General features: G+C 44.2%; 1 protein-coding gene across 1 annotated transcript in view; it reads left to right on the top strand.

Moving 5' to 3' along the window:
* Positions 1–1,919: 1,919 nt before the first annotated feature.
* Positions 1,920–12,463, top strand: part of Kdm7a (lysine demethylase 7A) — an 87,206-nt gene continuing 76,662 nt past the window's right edge. The window contains exon 1 of the mRNA XM_063249595.1: positions 1,920–2,119. Coding sequence (XP_063105665.1) covers positions 1,926–2,119 — 194 coding nt within the window. The 5' untranslated portion in view covers positions 1,920–1,925. The remainder of the gene's footprint in view (positions 2,120–12,463) is intronic.

Raw genomic sequence — 12,463 nt, 5'->3', positions numbered from 1 at the left:
ACAATGCCAGGCTATTATTTTTTAATGTACCTTTATTTTCTTTCAAACAGTCTTGGTATGTACTCCAAGCTGGGCTTGAACTCACCATGGAGCCCAGACTGGTCTGATACTCCAATGCTTTAGTTTTCTGTGTGCTGGGATTGCAGGGGGATGCCACAAAAGAGCCACGTACCTTTGAAACTACATTTCCAAACCAAAGACTCATGTACACTTGGCAGACATAACAGAAGGGTTGCTAGAACTCTAACTGAAACTTATTTTATTCCATTTGTGGTCAACTATGATTTCCAGGTTTCTTTTCCTGTGATGTATGTGACAAATTGTGGTGTGGTAGGAAAAGGATTGAATGCAGAATTAATTTCAGCCCCCTTGGGCCTGAGGCAGCAGGATTCCAACCTGGGCAATTCAGAGACTTAGTGAGATCCATGTCTTAAAAAAATAAATGAAGATGTAGCTCAGTGTGAAGGTTCTGAGTACCATTAAAAACAACAAAAAACCCAAACCAACCTTACAATTCAGTTCCTCCTCTCTCTGTGAAGCTTCAGGTAAATTACCTGCCTTCCTTAAGTATAACTAGGAAGTGAGGAAAAAAAAAACCTGTGATTCTTCGCCTCGGGTTAGTGAGACAGCTAACCCTCCTGACTTTTCCTAATCAGAACTTAGGGAACTGCAGGGTTTCCCTAATGGTGTAAGGGCACGCAAACATTCAGTTACAAACTCCATTCACTTTATCCTTAAGATCCCTTCTGGTTCTGTTAGGAGTCTAAGGAAGCCTTTGTCTAGTCAGTATTTGGTGCCTGCTTTACTTTTCAGTTCATTATTTTACACTGGCTCTCTGCTTAGTCTTTCATTCACAAGTATTTGTTGGTTGCCGGTGACACATCAACTACTGTAGGTCCCTTTCTGTTCCCTCTCTCTCTTCTCTCTTCCTGGGGGTTGGGGGGAAAGGCTTTTCGAGTTTTTTCTTTTCTTTCTTTTGTATCGCGAACCGAACTCACGACCTCCCACTTGCCAGGGAGGCGCTGTGTCACTTGTGTCTCCAGCCCATTTCGAATTAACTTGGCAAGAGAAAGCACTCGAAATTAAGTCACGACCTTTATAGACATGCTAGTGGGTTATCTTTCTGTTCACCAGCTCCATCTCGAGGACGGTCTTCCCTGGAGACAGTCATTCGTGGACTCCTGTCGGGGACAAACCCTCCACCCACAGGGCCTCCTGCCACACTGGCTTCCGAGCTACTTGCCTGGCATCCGGGGTGACGCTTCCCGGAATTGGAGCGGACTCCTCCCGGCATTGCTCTGCGCGTCACCCGACTGGGACCCACGCGGGGCGGGGGCGGCACCTCGCGTGCTCCGTGGGCGGCTGCTGAGGGACTTCCGATTCTCCCCTGGTCTCGAGGCGACGCAAGCGGCTGAAACTTCCTCACTGCCCCGCCTCGGAGCACACACGCGACGTCCGCCCCAGTCTCGCTCCACAGGAACTTCCCCGGCCTGCTCGGAGCCGGCTTCTCCGTCCAGAGCCGCGCGTGTCCCGCCCGCTGCCCGTCAGCTGCTCGCTTCGCCCGGCCGCCGCGGAGGAAGAAGGCGCGCGCGCCGCGACGGGGACGACGTGCGCGAGACGCACGACCCCGCGCCCAGCGCCGGAAGCGGCCGAGCCGGGCCTCACGCGTCGCGCGCGCCGCCCCCACCTTGTTGCCGCCGACACCGCCGCCGCCAAGGCCTCGCTCGCGCGCGCGCACTAAGGCGCCGCCGCCGCTGCTGCCGCCGCCGCCACCACCGCCACTGCCGCTCCGCCTGCTGCTCCGGCTGCTGCAGGAGGCGGCGCTGGCTGGCGGCTGCGCTCGCTCCAGTCGGCTAGCGGAGCAACGAGCGAGCGTGCGTGCGTGCGTGTGTGTGTGTGTGTGTGTGTGTGTGTGTGTTTTAAAGATGGCCGGAGCGGCGGCGGCGGTGGCCGCGGGAGCAGCAGCTGGAGCGGCCGCGGCAGCCGTGTCGGTGGCGGCTCCGGGCCGGGCCTCGGCGCCCCCTCCGCCCCCGCCGGTGTACTGTGTGTGCCGGCAGCCGTACGACGTGAACCGCTTCATGATCGAGTGCGATATCTGCAAGGACTGGTTCCACGGCAGGTAAATAAACCCTCAGCCCCGCCGCCAGACCCCAAACCGCCGTCGCTGCTGTCGCCGGTCCCAGCGTTTCGTCAGGCCCGGCCGTCGCGCCGCGACCCGCGACCCTGTCGCTGAGCATCGGGCCAGGCAGAAGGGCGCGCGGGACCCCGGGCTCGCCGGGCGCCGGGCAGGCTGCCGAGGGGCGCTGGGGCTCGGCCGGCCCGGGCGGAGAGTCGCCACAACAAACAGGAACAAAGGCGGCCGGCGGAGAAGTTGGCAGGGGGAGCCCGGGCGAGGGACGCGGAGGGGGCAACGGGGACGGCGGAGGCCCGCAGCCCGCAGCCCCTCGCCCGGACCGCCCCGCCCAACCCCGCTGTGTCGCCTCGCTTCACCGCGTCTCGCCTCACCTCTCCCGGGCTCCGGCCCGAGTCGACCCCGGCCACCCTGCGCCTTGCCTTGCTTCCGGGCTGCCGCGCGTTGCCCCCCGCGGTCCTGTCGCGCCCCCTTCCCGTCTTTCTCAAACTTCTCGGCCGGCGGGGCGGCGGGACGGGGTGGCGAAGGGACCGCGTCAGGCTGTGGCGGGGCTCGGCAAATCGGCAGAGCAACAGATGAGGCGCTGCCGGGGACCCTCGCGGACAGGCCGAGGAGCAGGTGGGCTCCGCGCCGGCCACCTCGCAACACACCCCCCGCGGCTGGCGCGCAGCGGAGGGAGGAGTGGGCGACGGGGAGGAGTGGGACAGCACCTCTCGGCCCCCGCGTCGCCTTCGCCTTGCCGAGCAAACTTTAAAAAGAGTGTGATCGCTGTCGCCTGGGGGTTGGCGACACCGGGACGGCCCGCTGCGGGGGCCCAGGGCTGGCTACTGGCAACTTTGGGGCGGTGGCGGCGGCGCCGGTGGCGGTGGCCGACGTTGTCCTCTGATTCCGCTGTCGCCGCAGCCGCCGCCGCCGCGCCTCGGGTTTGACGTTTGTGAGAACTCGGGCCGCCTCTGCAGCCAGGCCGCCGACTCGTGTGTTTTGTAATCAAAGTGTGAGGCTAATAAAGGGCGGCGCCACAGCCTCTTGACTCCGGCGTGGGAGGGATTCACAGGCATTTAAACAAAGAAACTAGTTGGGGTTGGGCTCTCAAAGTCCTTATTTGGGTGTTGTGGCCAAGCCTGCGGTCACCTTTAGGTGAAGCGCGATTCCCAGTCACCGTTGGCTGTTGTGTCTGGGCGAGAGCTCGCTCGCAAGTCATAGTTGATATGGTGACTGTGATTGTAGGAAGTGCCCTTTGATTGACAGCAGGACATTTAAATACAGCCTCCTCTTCCCCCCTCCCCAATTTTACAGAAACACTGAGCGACCAGGCCAGATGTCTTAGTCTCCCTCTGCTGGTCCGGGAAGAGAAAACCATTTAAATTACAGGGTTCTTTACTGTGGTAAATGTCAGTATAGTTCTTTATTTTCAAGTACAGTTGGTTTTACCTAATGAGGTTTCAGGTTAGACGATTGTGACAACAGAAAAAGCACAACAGACTATCAGTTTAGTACATGTGCTGTCGAAATGAGTACACAAACTATCAATTTAAAAGATGAGCAGTGTCCTCATTTTGTGTAAAGGTAATCTCAAATAGTCTGATAAATGGTTGTGGAATATTGTTGCAGCTTTGCCACTTGTCATTAGGAATAAATTATCCAAAGATGTTTTCTGTTAGGCTATATGAGTGTTTTCCTATATTTTGATTATATACAAAAGTAACATTTCAAGATAATAAATCTTGCCAATTTTGTTTATACATCCTTTATTTCTGTAACATATTCTAAAGCAAGCAGAATAGAGATTATCTAAAAATCTAAGTTCTGTTTAGAATAAAAATAAAAATTCATAGTGGTTTGTGTTCATGTTTTCAAAAGACTTTTAATAAAATGGAAGTTTTGAGCTATGTAAGAAATCTGCTTCATAGTGCAATATTGATATTTGGTAGATTAGAGTTTTTTCCATTTTAATATAGATAATTTAAAGGCTGGGTGTGGTGGCTCAGGCCTGTAACCCCAGCACTCTGGAGGCTGAGGCAGGAGGATTGGTTGGGGTTAAAGACCAGCCTCGGCTACAAAATGAGCTCAAGGCCAGTCTGAATTGCATAAAGAGACCCTGTCTCAAAGAGACCAAAAATAAATAAATAAATAAATACATACATACATATATGTGTAACAACACTATTCAGATATTTTCTGGAGAGGTTTTTTTTTTTTGTCTTTTTTGAGATGGGTCTCAATATGCAGTTCAGGCTGGCCTTGAGCTCACTTTGTAGCCCAGGCTGGTCTTGAACTCACAAGGATCCTCCCACCTCAGCCTCCTGAGTGCTGGGATTACTGTCATTGAGCCACCATGCCCAGCTGCAGATTTCTTGTAAGTACAAATCTGTAAAAGGAAGTTGAAGAGAGATCACCTGAACCAGTATGTATGTTTTCTCTGCATTGTCACATAATATGTGTAATTTCCTACCTGTGGAAATGACTCTCAGATATCTTTTTTTAGGAGTGCATGATCTTTTTGGTCATTGACCTTTGAGACTTGAATGTATGTCAGATGTCCTAAGCTAGGAAACTAGTGTTGCCCTGCCCTACAAAAATATCTTTTTAATGACTCTTGTGATCAGCATTGTATTTATTCCAGTGTTTATTGTACCATGAAACAAGTGATTATTTTTAACACAGCAAACTGTTCCTAATGTGTTAATTATTAAACGAATGTTATTTTTTCCGTATGAGAATTGGCCCCTTAAGCATTATGCTATATCTAATCCCATGGTCAAATTTCCTTTAGCTTCCAAAAATGGTCCACCTGGGGCTGGGGATTTAGCTCAGCCTTGCAAGCATGTGGTCGTGAGTTTGATCCCTGGTACCGATAATAAAAAAAAAAAAAAGGTCCTGCAGAGGAGGAAATGGGTACAGTGAATTGCTTGTACCTGGATGATTTCTTGATACTTTTATTTCTTCAAGTAAAATAATTTTTTATTTTTTTAATTAAAAAATTTTTTTGGTACCAGGGATCAAACTCACAACCTCGCACTTGCCATGCAGGTGCTTATGCCACTGAGCTAAATTCCTGGCCCCAGAGAACTGTTTAAATTGGTGAAATTAATCAATCTAGGTATACATTTTGGTTAACTTGCCTGCAGTTTGTGATGTCTGGAATCTGAAAAGTTGTCCGTATTTCTCCTGTTATGGAAGAAATGTTCTTCTTGGTGCTTTTTTAGCAAGGTTGAGTGGAACAGCTTTCTGTAGTACTGAGGCTGTTAACCTTGAGCTGCCTCTTTGGTATTCAGGAATTCTCATTCATCAGTTTGCTTTTGCCTTTTTGCAAGGGAGAGGAAAAGACATCAGGCAGGGTACAATGTATAACTGATACTCTAGGGACATTGAGCTGGGGAATTAGCAGGGTTTTTGGGTAGGTTCCTTCCAACCTGGCATCCTGGGTGGAAATAGGACAGTGGATGTCCTTCTTGGTAATGCCCTGCCCTCTCATCTCAGGGACCTGGAACTTTCCAGCCTACTTTGATATCTTCCTGTGAAAAATGGCATCATTGCCCTAATTAAATTGTCTTAGAGCAGTGATGGTGAACCTTTTAGAGCTTCTAATGATAACAAACAGCTGGCTGTAACACGGGTGCCTTAGGTTCACTACCACTGTGTCTGTTGTGTCCTCATGGGAATGAAACACTTATTAGTCCTTTTAACCACATCTTCTTTTGATTTGTAAAACTAATGCAGAAAAATTAGAAAGAAAAAAAAAAGAAAAATTGGAGAGTAAAAAAATGAAGGTACCCATATTTTCCAGAGATAACCACTGTTTCAACACTTGAAGTATGTCTATATATATATTTTTGAAAAATATTGGAATTTGTTTTATGTATTCTAATGTAACCTACAGTACTTTTCTGCATATCGTTAATATTCTTTGAAAACATTTTTAGTGGATGCATATTGTTTAATTCCATGAAAGTACAATATACTTTGAAATCATTTTCCTTTTGTTTACTTTGATTACTATTCTTTCTTGTATTTATTAGTGATATACCTGACATCTTTTTTTTTTCTTTTTGCCCAGTATCTTTATAGCAAATTATTGTGGCCATCTTTAATTACTGCCTGAGAATAAACCAAGTGAATACATGTGTAACATTCACAAGACCTAGCATGTGGAGTACTCAATAAGAATTTTCCTTGAAGTAGGATAATTGGTTAGAAGGTACAGATGTCCTTGTACCTGTTGTCAGATTGTCCCTCAGAAATGTTACTACAATTTTTTTTTTTTGTATTGGGAATCTAACTTACAACCTCTTGCTTGCCAGGCAGGCACTGTGCTGCTGAGCTATATCTCTTGCCTGTTACTACAATTTATATTCCCCCAAGAGTGCCTGCTTTCTGGTGTTCCGCATCCTTGCCAATCTATTATGTTGTTACCTTCCTTCTTCAAAATAAACCTGCTACTCTGTAGATAAATGAAAACTCCTGCCCCAAAACTGTTCATAGCAGTCCCTGAATTTGAACAATCTAGGTATCATCAACAATAGATTGTGTTATATTTATAAAACAATACTATTTGGCAATAAAAAGGAATTCAATAGTAGACAACAACGTGATGAATGTCACAGATGTAAGGCTGGTTGCAAGAAGCCAGATGTAAAAAGAGTGTACTGTTTGTTTCCATTTGTATGAAGTGCAAGTGCAGGCATAATTGGGGAACAAGCCAGCACAGTGTGTTTTCCCTTGTTGGGAGTGTTGGCTGAGAGGCTGCTCCTGAGGTATGGGACATTATCTTTATCTTCTCTGCTTGGGTAAATATATATATATACATCTACTGATTTGCTGAGTTGGATGTGCAGTAAGAGTTAAGAATAAAACTTTTAACTTTGTTTTAAAATAAAGTTTCTAACAACCAAAGCTTCCCTGGTTTTTGATGGCTGAGGTACAGTATATTATAATTTTACTTAGTTTCTTGTCTCTCTTGAGTAACAATGCCTTTTAGAAGATATTTTCCTTTTTTTTTTTTTTTTTTGGTACCGGGGATCACACTCAGTGCGAGGCAGGCAGGCAGGCTGTTAGGTGCTTATGCTGCTGAGCTAAATCCCCAGCCCTATTAATGCCTTTTGTGTTTTGACTTAAACCTAGTCCATAATATGCCAGGAGCTGTTCTTGGTGCTAGGAAGGTAGCAATGACCAGAGCAAAGTCCTTGTTTTGGTAACCCACTCTAGTTGGGAAAAAGAAATAGAAACCCGTGACAGTTGATTGATGCGGGCTGTGAAGAGGAACTGAGTTGAGAAGGAGAAGAGGATGAGGTATTAGTAATGCTGCTTTTACACTGTGTGATTCTGCAGGCCCTGGAGACATGTTCTGAGCTTGGGCAAGGAAAAACGAGCATGTGCAGAAAATGGACCACAGTGTGGGACCTTGCAGGCCAGATTCTTCAGAAGGATTGCTCTTTGTTGTGGCATAGGTCAGTGGTAGTGCACTTTCCTGGAATGTGTAAGGAACTGGGTTTGATCCCAGCATGGAAAAAAGGAAGGAGAAAAAGGAAAAGGATTCCTCTAATTGTTACATGGAAAATAAACAGGAAGAAGACAGAAGTGGAAGAAAAATTTTGTCTAGAATAGTATTACTGGTTGGGAGTTTCTTAGTGCACACTCTGCAGGGCCCCAGAAATGTAGTTGGCTGCTTACTGGATGTTTTACCAGATGCTAGATAATTGTTCTGATTACATTAGATCTCTCATGAAGTCATCTACCCTGAGGGAAGAGTATTATTATCCCCATTTCACAGGTGAGAATATGAGTTCAGTAACTCAAAGGGCTGTAAAGTAGCAGGCAGGAGAGCATTGAACTTGGGCTGGCTGACTCCTGAGCTCACAGTCTCCACCACTAATGCAGTAATGGTCCTGCATTTCTCCTGTGCAGCAGCCAACTTCAAAAAGAGGATTAGATCTGAATGGCTTATTTTTTTTTTTTTTTTTTTTTTGGTGCTGAGAGTCAAACTTAGGATCTCAAACTTGCCAGGCAGGCACTGTGCTGCTGAACAATGTCCCTGGCCTATAAATGGATTTCTATCGGAGAGGTTCCACCTTTTTTTTTTTTTTTTTTTTTTGTACCTGGGATTGAACTCATGACCTTGTACTTACCAGGCAAGCACTTGAGCTGCTGAGCTAAATCCCTAGCCTATAAATGGATTTCTAATTGTAGTGTGGTTTGATTTTTTTTTTCAAATTAGATATTGGAATTATTTTTAAAAAATTGTTACAGATATTTGTCTCTAAAGGTGAAGTCCTTTAGTGTTCATAATAAAAACTTACTAAGTGAACATGAAGCTTTGTATAAGAAAATAAAATGCCTTTTATTGAAGTTCTTGACTTTGTTTCAACTTCTTTTTGAGTAAGACAGTTTATCACGGGGACATAGAGTTTTTGCAGCACATTTTTTTTTTTTACAGCATACTTTTAAAAAGCCATACTTTGGGGGCAGATTTCTGCTTGCTATCCTCTCATATCCCGTTCTTGAGAATGAAATCGAGTTTTCTGATCATCTAGGGGAAGGAATGCTTTTGTTTTTGAAGAGTTGAATGGAATAGGAATGGAACAGGTGTTGAGGAGTTTGACTATAAAATAGGCTTCGGTTGATTTGGGCAATTTAAACTCCAGGATAATTTGCACAGCTTTTGAACAGCTGGTGGATGCTGATGTAATAGCTGCGAGCTGCCAAGTTTTTGATCCTTTTTGGAAGTTACATTTTATTACTGTAGTGATAATTTACATTTCTATTAATAAAAATTACCCTTTCCCCTTGATTATAGTGGTAATTAACAGTAACTTTTATGATTGTCATGTGTAGTGTGTATGTTTGAGACAGGGTCTCACTATGCAGTTCAGGCTGGCCTTGAACTCACTTTGTAGCCTACGCTGGTCTTGAACTTGCAAGGATCCTCTTGCCTTAGACTCCTGAGTGCTGGTATGTGCCACCGTGCCCAGCTTGTTGTGTGTATTTATGTGAAGTTTGGTTTCTTTTATTGGAGAATAGTGTTTAGACGAAGTTCTGTCTGGTACTAGGTGGGTTTAGTGCTTCAGATCTTCCCAGTGGACAGGGCTAGGGAACTATCTACATGTGCACACATCTGTATTTGTTTCTGTACCTGTTGTCCATCTATGTTGTAAAAATTAAGTTTTCATAATGAGACCTCTGACTGTAGTCCAATACTACAGGGCTTGTTTTGGTCTATGCTTTCTCTCCCATTTGTAACTGTTTTTGTCCAATAGTGAGAAACAGCACTGATGATTTGTACTTATTTGTTGAATCCTCGTGAGTGTATAAAATAAGCCTAGAATTGCTAACCCATCCCCCTTGTGAGGAATAAATTTGCTAGGTAGATTACAGTATTTATGTATCATTCTTTTTGCCTTTAACATCACAGTATTTAGTCAAAATACTGTTTTCTACACTTACACGTATTATTTTCTTTTTTTCTCCATTTTAATCTATATGTCATTTATTTGTAATGAAGTTAGGTTCATTTGTTACTGTTTGCATTGCATTTTGGATTCCTCCTACACACTGGCCAGTTTTAATTGTTGGTTTATTTTTTAAGTATGTAGAGAATTATTATGGTTCTAAGAAGTTAGAGTTATATGAAAGATATATTTAGAAATATCACCCACCTTCAACTCCTCGATTTTCTCATTACCTTCTCTTTTTCACCTGCTTCTGATCCACCCTATAGGGATGAGGTGCGCTCACTCTCGCGCGCTCTCTCTCTCTCTCTCTCTCTCTCTCTCTCTCTCTCTCTCTCTCGTGTGTGTGTGTGTGTGCGTGTTGCTCAGAACTGAACCTAGTCTCTCTCTCTCTTTTTTTTTTTTTTTGATACCAGGAATTGAACTCACAACCTTGTGCTTGACAGGCAGGTGCTTAGGCCACTGAGCTAAATTCCCGGCCCTGAACCTAGAGTCTTATATGTGCTAGGCAGATGCCCAGCCCACCATGTGTTTTGTAATTTTTCCTCACAAAGGAGCAGATTTTTGTGTATTTTCTTATATCTACTTCTTTACAGGAAGGGTAGCAGATTATAAGTACTCTGCACTGTAATTTTCCTTTTTACTTAACAATATGTACTAGAGATCTCTCTGTGTCAGTTTGTAGAGATCATCCTTATTTTTATTAATGTCTGTATGGTACATATATGTGAATGTACCATGTCTTATTTGAGCATTCTTTTTTGTGTGTATGAGCTTTTAAGTTGTTTATATATAGTATCTTGCAATTACAAACAATACTGAAATTATTCACCTTGTGCAAATGTATTTTCATATCATTGGAGATATATCTTTTTTTAATACCAAGACTTTATTTGCCTTTCTTGCATTGTTTCTTTTTAAAATTGTAATTATTCAGTCATATTAATTATACAAACTAATGGGTTTCACTGTAACTATTTTTTTTTAATGGTACCAGGGATCGAACTCACGACTACCTGCTTGCAAGGCAGGCGCTTATGCTGCTGAGCTAAATCCCCAGCCCCAGCATCACACTTTTAATTACAGAGGGTTTTATGGTATGTTCTTAAGATAGGTAAGGCCAGTCTTTTCCTCACAGTTATTTGTATTCTGCCTTTTCTTATAGATTTATGTTTCTGTAGGAACTGTAGTATCAGTATGTCTAATTTTATTAAAAAGCTTGTTGATACTACATTAAATTTATGTAATAAGAATTGACTTTCTTTTGTACCGGAACCGAACTTAAAGCGGCATGCTTGAAAAGGGCACCCTTGTAAGGCAGGTGCTTATGCTGCTGAGCTAAATTCCTGGCCCTGAGAACTCACATTTTTATAATGTCAAGTCATTCTCTTCAAGGTCAGAGATTTCTCTTCCAATTTGTTTTTTTTTTTTTTTTTTTTTTTTTTGTCTTTTTCGTTTTTATCGGTACCGGGGACCGAACTCACGACTGCCTGCTTGCAAGGCAGGTGCTTATGCCGCTGAGCTAAATCCCCAGCCCCTTCTCTTCCAATTTGTGTAGATTTTTTATTTATTTTGTCCTAAGTTTATTTCTAAGTATTGTTTTTGTCAGTATTGTAAATAGAATTTTCTCTACTTTTTTTTGTCTTTTTCCTTTTTACCGGTACCAGGGATCGAGCTCACGACTGCCTGCTTGCAAGGCAGGCGCTTGTGCCACTGAGCTGTATCCCCAGCCCTAATACTGCTTTTATATCTTGCTACCTTACTATAAACATTGAGTTTGTTGTATCATCAGTTTGCTAGAAGTTCATACCATATACAAACAGAAGTGGTTTTACTATTCTGCCTCTAATTTCTCTTGTGTAATTGCACATCTTTTATATTGCTAGGACAGTGTTGAAGGGCGGCAGGTAATGTCAGTGTCTTTGCTGAAAGAAAATGCTAGCTGTCATATTAGAAGTTTTCTTCCGGGCTGGCTTTAGCCCAGCGGTTTCTTCGAGTCTGGCTTCCCAACCACTCTGGCTTTCCAGTCCTTATTAAAAAAAAAAAAAAAAATGAAGAAGTTTTCTTCAATTCTTTTTTTCCAGATTGTTTTGTTTAAAATCATGAATCGGTATGTGAATTTTGTCACACTATTTCAGCATTTGTGGAAATAACTAAATATTTTTTCCCTTAGATCTGTTAATATATGGAACTTTTCTTTTTCTTTCTTCCTTTTTTTTAAAGGTCAGCCTGAGCTATTTATTTATTTATTTTTTCTTTTTCTTTTTTATTGGTACCAGGGATCAAACTCACAACCACACACTTGCAAGGCAGGTGCTTATGCCACTGAGCTAAATCTCCAGCCTCCTTTTTTTCTTTCTCTTTGTCTTCTTTGTTTCTTTTTCTTTCTTTCTTTCTCCCCCCTTCCTCCCTCTTGCCCCTCCTCCTCCCCTCCCCCCTCTCTCCCTCCCCTCCCCCACCCCTCCCCTCCCCCTTCTCTTTTCTTCCCTCTCTTCCTCTGTCCCTCTCCCCCTCTCCCCCCCTCCCTCTCTCCTCTTTCCTTCTCTCCCCTCCTTCCCTCTGCCCCTCTCCCTCTGTCCCTCTGTTCCTCTGTCCCTTTCTCCCTCTCTCCCTCTCTCTCTCTGAGTGGTGTCTCACTTGTGTTGTCCAGACCAGTCTTGAATTCTTGAACTCTAGGAATTCCCTTAAAGCAGCAGTGGTTTACTCCTGACTTGTACTAGCAGACACTCAAATAGCATTTTCTAGCCAGTGTTTTACGAACGCTAGGGGTTTAAGTATTCTGGGAGATTACTTCTTTTAATTTGTCTTTTGAAAAGACAGCGATTATTTGCATTTTAAAATGAATTAGCATAAAAGCCACTGAGTGTATATGAGCAGGCATATGTGA

Source organism: Cavia porcellus, unplaced genomic scaffold (assembly GCF_034190915.1).
Source record: "Cavia porcellus strain 051 isolate PalLab524CR breed Dunkin Hartley unplaced genomic scaffold, mCavPor4.1 scaffold_6, whole genome shotgun sequence".
In the NCBI taxonomy this organism is placed as follows: domain Eukaryota; kingdom Metazoa; phylum Chordata; class Mammalia; order Rodentia; family Caviidae; genus Cavia; species Cavia porcellus.
The sequence above is the reverse complement of the archived record's forward strand: the minus strand, read 5'-3'. Positions and strand labels throughout refer to the sequence as shown.